Here is a 12611-nt window from a genome sequence, read left to right on the forward strand (position 1 = left end):
TCATTTTCAAGATTCTAAAATTTTGTGGCCGTTTTATCCTTTTTTTTCAATAAAGTAGCTTTTTATAACAATCATGGCTTATGTTCTTTACAATGATTGATGTGTGAACGAGGGGCGGAACGACTGGTAATCGTCTTTTTTAATTTGTCGGTCCAACAAAGCAGATCAGCCTTTTGGATTCAATATTTTTGAGAGTTGTATTTCTGGACAAGCCGTTAGGGCGGTGATTAATAAATCACCAGCATTACCGCGACAATGAACGGCGCAGTACCTGGTACTGAACATCAAAATTTAGGACGTTCGCGCAAAAATCTTCCAACATTGAGTTCTTCTAAAACATTCACCATTGTAAGATTAAGAATTACTCTGTCTCACGTCAGAAAATGGGGGGGGGGGGGAGGGGGGGGGGTCACGTCAGAAATTGACTTTAAGAATTACTCACGTCAGAAATTGGGGGGACCACTGAGTTCGTTGTGGAGATAAGACGCCCAGAAAACACCCCCAATCTGTAAAATCGGGCTTCGTTGCTGAATATGGCTGCAATTTCTTTTATTACAAAAATATTGCAAATAAATCCATGAAATACATTTTTTTCTGCCTAATATTGTTTATGTGGATCTATCATTTAAATTGATTAAACTAGTGACGTTCCTTGAATTAAATCTTATCATTAGCACCCGCCTAACAGCCAAAACATGCGGGATTCATGAAGATTCAATGCCACGTGGACAGAAAAATTGAACATTTTAAACTTTCCACATTGCTTTTGGCCCATTTTTTCACAATCCGCTGAGAATTGGAAGAGAAAGAATCGTCTTCCCACTGTGCCACCTTGTTGGGTTTTCTGCCCATTCTGGTAACAAGAATAGCCCAACGTCATACAAAATATATAGTTTTTAAGCGATGGCGTGACATCGCTTTATGCCATCGAACGAACGGTTCGGTTTGTCTGTTTGGCTCAAACGAACAGAAAATCAAGTTTAACTTAACAAGAAATCGCCGCGTAAACACAAAAGCAAAATACTTCCGTGCAGTTAGAATGGAACACTACAATGTATAAACGAGAGAGACTAATTATACATGATGGGGTCTATTAGATTTAGTTGACAGAAATTTTTAATTCTTATAATACAAAAGGGACACTGTGAGCAAGAGACCGTTTGACCTTTCTCGCAGCTTAAAAGCTTGCTCGCGCGTATCGTATGTCGTTTATCCGTGATATCACACTACAGTATAACGCAATATTTGTTGAGACAACATAGGGAAATTGTTCAATTGAGAAAATCTACGAAGAAAATGTATTATTTGCATCCTTGGTCTGTGAATTCATAACAGCTATACAATCACTAACAAGCTTCTTATGTTTAAAAAATGTAAGCTGCAGTTGGATAACAGTTTTTTTCACACACAAGGTGTCAGCTACTTTTATTTACTTTAAGTTTTTCCTCAAAATTATGTAAGACCCCTTGTGAAACGCCATCGCTTCTGCATGCATCGCGTGCCATTTATTATAGTTACAAACCTGTTCTAAAGCTTACTAATTTCACTTGGTCGCATTTAATCAAATCCGATGACCGTTCAAGCTACTGCGTTCTTAAAAGATAGGGAAGAAGAAAAGCAAGTTAAGAACGGTCATCGGATTTGATCCGATGCAACCAAGTGCTCTGGTATAAATAGGAGCACGCTTTTAGCTTGTAATCAGTTCAGTTCTCCAGACTTTACTGGGCAGATCAAAGAGCGGAGAGAGAAGGAGCTTGCTTCTAGCAAGGTGACTGTAATCCATTAGTCGTTCCCGTTTATTTTCTAGTTTATTCTGGTACATTTATTCGCTTGCTGTATTGCTGATTAGTTAAGGCTTTCAAGAAGCAATTGCATTGGAACATCCTTGAATCTTACTCGTTCCTGCCCGCTTATCCGCCGCCAACCGTTACATTTATACAACTGAAATCGCCTTTAATATTTTAAAACAAAGTTCCACGTCAGAAAAATATTTCCAACTACTTTCGAGTGCTCAACACAACTGTATAGTATTTGGTCAACAGAAAAATATAATTAAAAAAAAAATAAAAAATAAACTTTAGCGACTTTATGCATAACTTGGTGTCCAGTCCTTTTAAAAATATCGCGCGGAATATCGGCTGTTTCTTAGCTGAAATGAATTATTAAACTAGAAAATAGATGGGAACGACAAATGGATTACACCTCGCTAGAGGCAAGCTCTTTCTCTCTCCGCTCTTTGATCTGCCCAGTGAAGTCTCGAGAACTGAACTGACTACAAGCTAAAACGTGCTCCTATTTATACCAGAGCAAAAGCAGGGAACGGCAGCCGGTTCTCACGTACGAAACGAGTTTAAAACAGCGCTGCCAAACCATAAAAAACATTTCCCTGCGAAGTAAACGATGCGGCAAGGATATTCTGCGCTAATTACGATATTTTTAAGGTGATAAGCTTAGATTATAAGATTAAAACGAGCTACCGAAAGGTAACCACAAAAACCTAACCGCTCACGAAATTAAACCGGAAAATTCCTAAACACAAAATTACAAAACGAAATAGAAAAATCTGAGAGCCTCTAGAATTATTGAAAAATAATAAGATATGTATGTTGTGACCCTGTCACATAAATAATCGTAAAGAAATTAAAATCTAACATATTTTTTATTTGTATTTTTAAAGTTTAATTTCCCCTTCAAATTTAAATTTTAATGAAAAATTTGCTTGAATAGAAACCCTTTCTCGATTATCGCCAAATCAAATCGCCAAATCTTCTGACATTATGACACCAACTGAAATTTATAAATTTCAAAAAAAAGAGCAAGTGACATGATATGTCGCTGTCAAGATAGACGTGGACACTTGATTAAAATCCCTCTTTAAATTAAAGCTTGGATAGAATTGAAATTGAAGAGTTTTCGGAACAGCCGGACCCTTATGGTCCTTTGCAACAACTTTAAATGTACGAAAATTTCTTCATCTTCAGATCAGTTCATCGGCTGAAGCATCAAGATGAAGAAAACTGCTGCATCTTGTATTCTTGTCCTGCTCCTTTCTGTGCTGTTGGCAGAAGGCTATTTACCCGGCAAGTATATGACGACGAAGCCGACGAAGCAGGTACAGTGATATGGCCAATTTTGCACTAATATGGTAATGATGTCTTAGTATATTCTACGAGTTAAACATCTTTCGCCTTTCGATTCCTTATTGTTTTAGATGCGTGATAGCGGTGTGGATTCTGATTCCGAATTACATCAAGCACGCCAAAACGGAAAGCGAATGATACAGGTTAGTATGTCTAGTATGTAGACCCGGGGGGGGGGGACTCCTATAGTTATGAAACGGACGGGTATGCTCGTCGGAATTTTTGAAAAGAACCCCTAAAAAGACCAATCTGGGTGTGGCTCAAGATTTTCTTGACCCCTAAAAGATACCAAAAAACTAAGAATAGAATTTATATTTGTATATTTCTTCGTGTGTAACCCTAAACGAGACCACTATGGCTAAAAATATTGGCGTTTTGCCCGGAACACCCTAAGCGAGACCAAAATCTGAAATTTACACCCCTAAGCGAGACGACGAGCATCCCCGTCACTTTCATATGCGAGTATGAAAGTATGTTGATGTTTGAAATAAGCAAATGACTTTGTGTCACTCTGTGGGTTTTATAAATTGGGTATTTTACTGAAATAGCCGCAAAACACTGAGTTAAAAGGTGTTTACAGGTGTTTGCTTAACTGACTAAAGTCGGACTTTAAAAGAAAAGGATCGTATGCTAATACAGTGGAAACTCGATTTAACTAACTTCTATATAATAAAGTCCTTAGTTTAAGAAACGATATATCCTTCGCCCCAGTAATAGTAAAATATATGGAAAAGAGCCCCGATATAATGAAACCTCGTTCTATCGAACATATTTCGCCAGTTCTTTGGCCCTTCGTAATATCGAGGTTCCACTGTGTAGTTTTTAATGGAGGAAAAAGACAAGACGGTCTGAACGGGGGGACCTAATATGAAACAGTTAAATTTAAGGCATTTTAACACTAACAGTAAAAAATTCACTGTAACAGTAAACTTTATCCAGAAACTGAAACAAAAACGGCTCCAAAAAGGCCAATTTTATTTTGTTTAGTTTATGAAGAAGTTTTCGGCCATTTTCGAGTACATCAAGAACACTGTTCAAGAAGCTTGCGGCCATTTTACGACGATTTTCGATCATTTCGGTAGATTTCCGAAAACTACCGAAGATGTCCGAAGACTACCGAAGATTTCCGAGGAGAAAGCCGAATAATTTCTTTCAATATATTTTACAGTGTAATATAAAGACTATGGGTTTTTCACAAAAAACCTTCCAAACACTTAACGGTATTTTCTCCGTTAACAGTCAACATTAACAAAATTGGCCAATTTAAATTGTTGGCAAATAAAACTAATCAGTAAACCAGACTGTTAGTAAAGGAAGAGGCGGGAAATATTTATTTTCCTGTAACGACCATGCGATGCGCACTGGGATGTATTAATGTCATAAAAAGATAGGTTTGAATTGAATTTGACTGAATGACTAGCGAATTCCTCTCGTGTGGTAAAATTGTTTAAAATAATGTCTTCCTGTAGTTAAGGATTTCTTCCCTAAACGACCATCTTCACTTGGCAGTTACAGAAAGTCGAAAAGTAGAAGAAGAAAACTTGTCCAGAATTGAAGAGAATTTGCTTCAGTTTTAATTAACAAAAAATTTATAAGTTATTTAAAATAACAGCAAAAAAACATAAAATGGGAAAATTAAGATGTATTTTTCTAGAAACCGTATCAATCACCTCGCTTGCCACTTGAGGATATCTTTTGACTCTATACGGATAGCTATAAATAGAATTCTAATCATTCACTGGCCGACCAGCTGTCAGAAACAAGTTCCTGAATAACTATTCAATAACGGTAGATGATTCTTCTTCCCTATTGCTGCCGCCGTTTAAAATTTTATAAACAGTTTTGTAGATGCATTCCTTTTTTTATTATTATTAATCGGGCGTGGCCGATTTATAGTTTACCCTTTGGTCGTCCTAGAGCGTAGTCTCCTGGCGCGGCCAAAAAGACGGGGATAGCTTGGGGTTGCTACAAAACCGCTACGGGTGACGCATACCGCAATGGTTTTCATTTTAGTTTTGACAGGAAATCGTTGCAGGCACACTTGGTCGACTTTTGGGTTAATGTGTAATCAGGTTGTGTTTTTTTGCTTCGGCGGAAGGACAGAGAAAAAAGCTTACGGGGCAAAGTACAGTATGGGGCCCAGTTCTCGGCCACTTTTGCCGTAAACTTGTATTTCTTACCTCAGAAGAACCGCAGGAACTTGAAATTTCTCCCAGAGCAAGCTACATTATTCAGCTTTTTGGTGTAAAGCTATCGACCGGTCAAAAATTAATTTGCCCGAGCAATAATAAAAATAAAAGCTCCATTTGTGGGCCCAGTTCTCGGCCACCTTGGCCCAGTTCTCGGCCACTAAAAAGCTTGTGCGTAATTATCTGTAAAAAAAAATCCTCAATTAATTTTCACAGTCATAAAATCACTCTGTAAACCTATTTATGTTATATCGATCCCAAATTATTTTTATGAGGCTTTGTTTTACTTTAGAAAAGAAGGATTTTAACGCGCCTAGTTGCCTATGTGCAGGTTCTAGCAACGCATTGTGTGACCCGTGCATTTAGATGGTTTATTTTGCAGTGAAAAGGTCTTGAAAGATTTAGGTGTTGTAGAAATAATAGACAAGACAAGAGTCAGCTCAAAACTTAGAGATAAGATTGAACTTTATTTTTAAAACATTTATTTCTTTCATTCTGGCAGCAGCAGATGAAATTATATTAAAAACCAAGCGCTAAGCTGTGATAGCGAGCAGGGTGGCCGAGAACTGGCAAATACGCAAACGTCGCAAGAAAAACTTTCGAAGTAAATTAAGACCAAAAAATACAACGGTTCAACGAAAAGTTAACTAAAGCAGAAAGCTGAATTATTCTACGTTTCACATGCTAAAAATTAGCTCGTATGGTGGGGGCTTTTGGATAAAATACGAATTTAACTACATCCATGAATTTTAAGGAGCCGTAAACAAACAAATTTTTCGGGAATGCAAATTCACCTACCTCCGCGTAAACTCGACGTGTGAGCTTTCTATATCGAATTGAACGATCAAACTCAAGATACTTAAAGCACATGAATCAGTCTATCGTTTGAAGGAAATACCTTTTTCTTTTAATTCAACTGGAGTGTGAAAAAACGCGTTAAACACAAAGTGGCCGAGAACTGAACCCGGCCGAGAACTGGGCCCCATACTGTATTGATATTCACCATTGTGAAATTGCACTTACTTTGACAAGTTAAAGTTATTTTTGTAAATGAAAAAGGTAACGTCATTGATGTCAGGCAGTGTTTTTTTAGCAAACTAGATGGTTTGCTGGTTTCTGACTATGAATGGGGGTGTGATCTTGCGGTATATTTTTTGAGCCTGACTCCGCCGTAAAACTTTTTTTTTTATTTAGCAAGAACTGTGTCGATTTTCATTTCTGAACAATTGGTCGTCAAGTCGTTTGTCACAAAGAGTAGAATGTTCGTACAGCATGTTTTGGAATTATTTTAGATTTGGTTAGTAAGACGCTTCTGAAGACCTGAGCAAAACATTGGGAATGTACAGTATTAATGGGAACTTGAATGGAATTTTTCACAAGTTGGATAAAGGTATCAACTGAAAAAAATGGACTTCAAAATGAGAACTTGAATTTTGTTGTAATTAAATTTTATCGCGGATTGGATGCATAATATCACGGCTTTGAAAGTCTTCAAATAATTAGAAAGGTTCCTTTCTTCCTTTTGATCTTATTGTTATTTTCATGTATTGATTATTCGAAAGTGGTTTTCGTTGATACGAAAAAAAAACGGGTTTTCACTGAATTGCTTGAAGTATTTTTAGACGTGATAATATTGGCTTAATCAAATTACATTGTGCACGAAATATTTGTTATTCTTTTGTCTTGAAACTTTGAGGAAATTGAAATTTTTGTTTGACAGTAGTGTATGAAAGGCATTTTATAGAACTGAATAAAAAATAAGAAACATTGATAAAGGTTATTTCAAAGATTTATTTTGCCTGATTTTGAAGGGTTTCAGGAGTTTTAAAGAGTGCTGGTAAACGGCTGTATGTTGTTTGTGATTACGGATCTTATTTAGTTTCGAACGCTCTAATTTTTGAAAGGTTAAAACAGGTTAAAACCGGGCGGTTTCATGAGTTTTTTGGGTAGAAAGGTACGGTGGTGGTCAAAAAAAAATGTTTAGAAAGGAATGACTGTAGTAGCACGTAAGTCGGAGGTTTGCGTGAGTCACGGGGTATAGTATGCGTGAGCTGGATTTCCGGCGTCATAACGGCATGTTTTGTTAATCGGGCGTGGCCGATTTATAGTTTACCCTTTGGTCGTCCTAGACGATAGTCTCCTGTCGGCTAAAAATTACGGGGATAGCCTGGACCAATCGGTTTCATTTCAGTTTTGACAGTAAATCGTTGTAGGAATACTGGGTCGACTTTTGGGCTAATCTGCAATCTGGTTCTCTTCTTTGCTTCGGCGGGAGGACAGAGGAAAAAACTTAAGGGGTAAAGTACTAACTAGTAATACGTGACTCGCAGGGCCTCACGAAGCTCTGGGTTGGCGAGGGAGGGGGGGGGGTGTTATAAATAAGGAGTGATAACCGGTTTTAACCGGTGATTTGTTATTGTTGCCTAGTAACGGACATGGCCGCGACACCCTCGTTCCCAGGGTCTACTCCGCTTTGAAAATGGCGGCTTTTTGTGGTTCGTAAAGAGGTATAAAGCGTTGGGAAGCGCAGGCTATTTTCAAAATCATCGACAAATTATTGGATATTCGCATTTTGGACATTTATTTCAGGGCATTAAAAAAAAGAAGAACGAACGGCAGGAGGATTCGAACCCTCCGCCCGCGCGCCCCTGATGGCCATGAAAGGTTTATAGCCTGAATAGGCGTTGAGGGAGTATGTGGAAATCAGTGTCATATTAATCCGAAAAGAAAAACAATAACAATGAAAGGCTCAGGATTCGAACCCACAAAAAAAAAAAGAAAAAAAAAAAACCTTAGCCGGATTCGAACCCCCGCCCTCAGTCCCGAAGATCTGATTTGAAGTTCGACGCTCACACCATTAGGCCACCAGCGCGCGGCCGTGTGACGTCATTTCCGCCAGACACCAAGCTCACAAATATATACGACCGTAAACTCCACACGAGATTTCATCCCGCCTGAGCCCTTTGAGGGACAAAATTATACACCCCGCTACGCTCGGCCTTCGGCCTCGCTTCGCGAGGAATAATCACCATTGTGAAACTGTAGTTGCTTTGACAAGTTGAAGCTATTTTTGTAAATAAAAGGGGTAACGTCATTGATGTCACGCAATGTTTTTGTGGGAAACTTTTGAAACTAGACGCTTTGCAGGTTTCTACAAATAGCAGTGTGATCTGGCGGTACATTTTTTTGAGGCCGACTCCACTTTAAAACTATTTTTCATATATTTAGCAAGAAGTATGTCGATTTTCATTTCCGCACAGTTGGGCGTCAAAGTCGCCTGTCACAAAGATTAGAATGTTTGCACAACTTGGTTTGGATATATTTTAGATTTGACTAGTGACGTTAGTAAGACACTTCTCAAGACATCAGCAAAACATTGGCAGTGTACAGTATTGGTGTGAACTTGAATGAATTTTTTACGAGATCAGTAAAGCTATCGAATAAAAAGATGACTTGAAAATGAAAACTTCGAATAATTATAATTAAATACCAATTGAATTTTAGATGAGAAATTCCGGAAGTGACATCTGTGTTTAAAATAGGAATTTTTGTACAACTTAAAGTTCCGAAAAAAAGACCACATGTTTGGTAAAAATCACAGACAAACATGATCAGGAAAACAAAACAGGCCAATTGGTTTTATTCACGAAAATACAACTTTCTTGAGAATGAGTTTGTAAACAAGACAATGAAATCGAATTACATTTCACACGAAATTTGCATACATTTGAACTTGCAAAAAAGAAGTATCTCTGCCGAGACATAATAGCGTCAGACCTTACATTAATAATTATTGTATTCTGATCTGATTGTTATTTTTTATGCATAACTATTTGAAAGTGGTTCTCATCGATGAAAACAAAACGGTTTTTCATTCACTGCTTGAAGTATTTATAGACGTGAAAACATTCGCTTAATCAAATTACATTCTGCACGAAATATTTTGTATCCATTTGTCCCGAAACTTTGAGGAAATTGAAATTTTTGTGGACAGTACTGCATAAAAGCAGTTTATAGAATTGAATAAAAAGATAAGAACCATATTGTTAAAGGAAATTTTAAAACTTTATTTTGGTTCATTTTGACGAAATTCAGGATTTTCAAAGACTGCCAGTAAACGGCTGTATGGTAGCGGGCAGAAGTCGGTTCGTTCTGAATTTTTCAATACGGTATACAAGTTACAGGTCAATAAACAGACCCTCTGTACAGTAAAAAACGTTTTGGGAACAAACCATTGTGAACTCATTTTCTATGTTGATCAGTAAAAATCCTTAGTACGACATGGGGCTTGTTATCAAGTTTGTTAGTACGTTAATACTGCAAGGTGTATAACCTCAGAGAATTATTATCAGTGTGTTTTGTTTTATTAGCGGTTTATACTCCAAGGTCTTGGAATGGGTGATCAAAATTAAGGCAAATTTCTGATATTATCTGATTGCTTGGCACAGATTAGTACGATACTTAATTGGTTAGGAAATTTAAACAAACATTAAATTGAATGAGAGTAGAAAGGGAGGGACAGGTGGGGGTGAAAGGCTAAGGAGATAGAAAGGGAGGGAGAATTAAAATCCATGCTTGGTTATATCACGCAACCTTTGACTTCTGTTGTTTTCTCACAAGAACAAAAATTAAGATGGGGTTCTACCTGAATTTGAATGGAACTTTAAGAGATTTAAAGAAGGGATTGAATAAAAAGAATGGAAACACCTTCAAACAGTTTACCCCCTCGCAAGAGCACTCCGGGTTGTCAGGAGACTGTTTGGTGTCCGTCCACCAATTTTTAACTTCAAATTCAAATTTTAAAATCACATTAAATCTTCAATATTTCTTATTTGTCTACATTTTACTAATCCTTTAAGAAAAACTATCGCCTCCCAGACATCCCCCAAAATCGTTCAAAAATTAACAAAATACTGCAAAACATATATATATGGGATAAGTAAAGCTTTTTTGGATTCCTTGAAACGCGGCTGAAATGGTTTTCAGTGTTTTCCAGCCCTTATACTTTGGGTCAGTACTACTATTCTTCACCAGTTTCTATTACAGTAATGGTATGAAACAAATACCTAATCATTGGTCAATAAGTTGTGATCATTTTCTTGACAATAGTACCTGATTAGGAGTTGTATACTGTTCCATTAAAGTGTAAGGACTGGAAAATACTGAAATGCGTCAGCCACCTAAAGCGTTGGAAAACTTGGTCTTCAGGTAAAACCTCGCCTTTATTAAAAGGCTGTCAAAATGACGTTGCCATGGTGATTTCAAGTTACTGGCACAATAACTAATCCTACCAAATTATTGCGAGATTAATTTTCGATAAACGCGCAAAGTTTGGCAGCGTTTGGTTGAATCTTTAAAAAGTTATAAGCGTCAAAAGTCAGCGAGGGCCTCAAAAGCCCCCCCCCCTTCCCCCCCGGCCTGAATAGGTTTAAGTGACTGTTTTTGCAGTGATTTTTACTGTACTGTACCCTGCCTTTCAAGTCAAAACAGAGAGCTAATTATTAAGCGCCCGATTTTAAGCTTCTCAAGCTTCTCAAGCTTCTTGTTTTCTTATGTTTTCCTACGCAAACATTATTTTTTATTATCAAGCGACTTTCTCTTTCTACATTAACCGGTTATTGTCATTCAAATTATGTCTACTGAACTCTCCTGTAGAACAAGCTACGGCGCATTGCAAATTAAACCATACGGAACTGGTCAGAACTAAAACACATTGCAAAAGAACGAAGTAGTAGAGACGATCTTTCTTTTCAAACTGAAACTCATATTTTTTTTTCGTGAGAAATAACCTCCTTAGTGAAATTCAGTAAAACCAAGCTCTTTGACTAAACAAGAAGTGCGTTATAAGGGGGCTCAGTCTGGCATTCACGCCCAAAGCTGATAAACAACAACCGACAGAAGCGTGAAAACCCAACTAGTAACTCGGGGAATATGTCTTAGCCTTCTGCTCCGCCGTGTCAGGTAACTGAAAAACAAAATAATTTTCGAGTAAATTATCATACCGTATTTTAATTTGCTGTTGACCAAAAAAGTTTGAATTCGTATTTTGCACTCAAAAGGTGCGAGAAGTATAAAACCTTATTCATATGAGATAAGCTTATATTCCTTATTTAAGAATCTTTTAATAATTTCAGTTCTTGCGTCTTATAAAATTTGATGAAAAATTTGAGAATCGGCATATGTCAAAGTTATTGTAGTTTTAATGAAACAGAATTTCACAGCCGTGTGTTTCCAAATTAAAGCTGTTTAGGAACAGACTAATGAGTATTCTTGTATGACACCAACCATGACAAGAAACGCGAGGAAGAAGAAAAGAACTGCTTCAAATTCATGAAATTTTGTAGTTAACCAGGCAAATAATTTTCGACAAAACGAGCTGCTGTTAGACCAACTGATATAGCAGTTTCATTTGGATAGAATAACTATTAATCTTTCTATTTCCTGTCATCGTTTATATTCCATTCACACCAGCTAAGCATGTTTAGTCAAACAACAGAAAAATGAAATACTGAATTTTTTCATACTGAATTTTATATAGTGGATGGTTTAAATGACCCAGGAGTATCAGTAGAAGTCACCAACAACAATTCTTCTAAGAACTACTCTCACCCGGACGATCAAACTATACGACAGACATCATTGGGTGGCACTTAAATAAAATTACTCTTTCGAGCGTGGATCATATTGAAATTGAAGCTAAGAGAAATGAAAGACCGAGAAACAAAGAGGTGCAAAGCGAACGCTTTCTCCAGTACCCGATGATTAGTAAATATTTTGTGTTTACTTTTCAACTCGATTCCGGGGAAGTGACTCTAGTGCATAGTTTCGGATCAAAGAAAAATTGTTACAAGTTAAAATAAGTTCGCTTATTGTTCTTTTTATCTTTAAGGAACAGCGTGACTCGGAGTGGCGAAGAAACTTGTGCTTCAGTACGCCCGTGAGCTGGACTGTACAAGGGAACTTCAAGAAAGATGAAACCTGCCCTAAAGGATGCCCGACTGACGCAAAAATGGCCGATTAAAAGCTAGATATTATTGTGCACTCCTATATATATATCCAGTGCAGTAAGACGTATATCAATTAAAAAATACATGTGAACAAGATCTTGTTGTTTTTATTTTTATTTTATTTTTTACTTATTGGGCTAAAGACCTTTACCTTTTTTATTCATTGTTGCATCAGTCCATTCTCGTTCCCAGACCTTTTGTAGTCTGTTCACAGACTCTCTATTTTTCTTTCTCGCCATACTTCCTCTGCGTTCAGCAATCGAAGAAAAATACGC

General features: G+C 37.2%; 2 protein-coding genes and 1 long non-coding RNA gene across 3 annotated transcripts in view; 1 reads left to right on the forward strand and 2 right to left on the reverse strand.

Annotated features, from left to right (window-relative positions):
- Positions 1–12611, reverse strand: part of LOC144643339 (melanocortin receptor 5-like) — a 213471-nt gene that overhangs the window by 143696 nt on the left and 57164 nt on the right. The window lies entirely within an intron of this gene.
- LOC144644170 (uncharacterized) overlaps positions 1–12611 on the reverse strand; it is a 128750-nt gene that overhangs the window by 57778 nt on the left and 58361 nt on the right. The gene's annotated exons all lie outside the window — the stretch shown is intronic.
- LOC144644038 (uncharacterized) lies at positions 226–12488 on the forward strand. Its single transcript, XM_078503450.1, has 3 exons — positions 226–3112; positions 3212–3283; positions 12219–12488. Exons 1-3 carry the CDS (start codon positions 3008–3010, stop codon positions 12348–12350), a joined length of 309 nt encoding a protein of 102 aa, XP_078359576.1. The 5' UTR covers positions 226–3007; the 3' UTR covers positions 12351–12488.

Source organism: Oculina patagonica, chromosome 1, assembly GCF_052425735.1.
Source record: "Oculina patagonica isolate OP01 chromosome 1, crgOcupat, whole genome shotgun sequence".
Lineage (NCBI taxonomy): Eukaryota > Metazoa > Cnidaria > Anthozoa > Scleractinia > Oculinidae > Oculina > Oculina patagonica.

Coding starts and splice junctions, on each gene's coding strand:
- LOC144644038 (XM_078503450.1), top strand. CDS start 3,008: ATGAAGAAAACTGCTGCATCTTGTATTCTTGTCCTGCTCCTTTCTGTG. Junction 3,113..3,211: donor CGACGAAGCCGACGAAGCAG/GTACAGTGATAT, acceptor TTATTGTTTTAG/ATGCGTGATAGCGGTGTGGA. Junction 3,284..12,218: donor ACGGAAAGCGAATGATACAG/GTTAGTATGTCT, acceptor TTTATCTTTAAG/GAACAGCGTGACTCGGAGTG.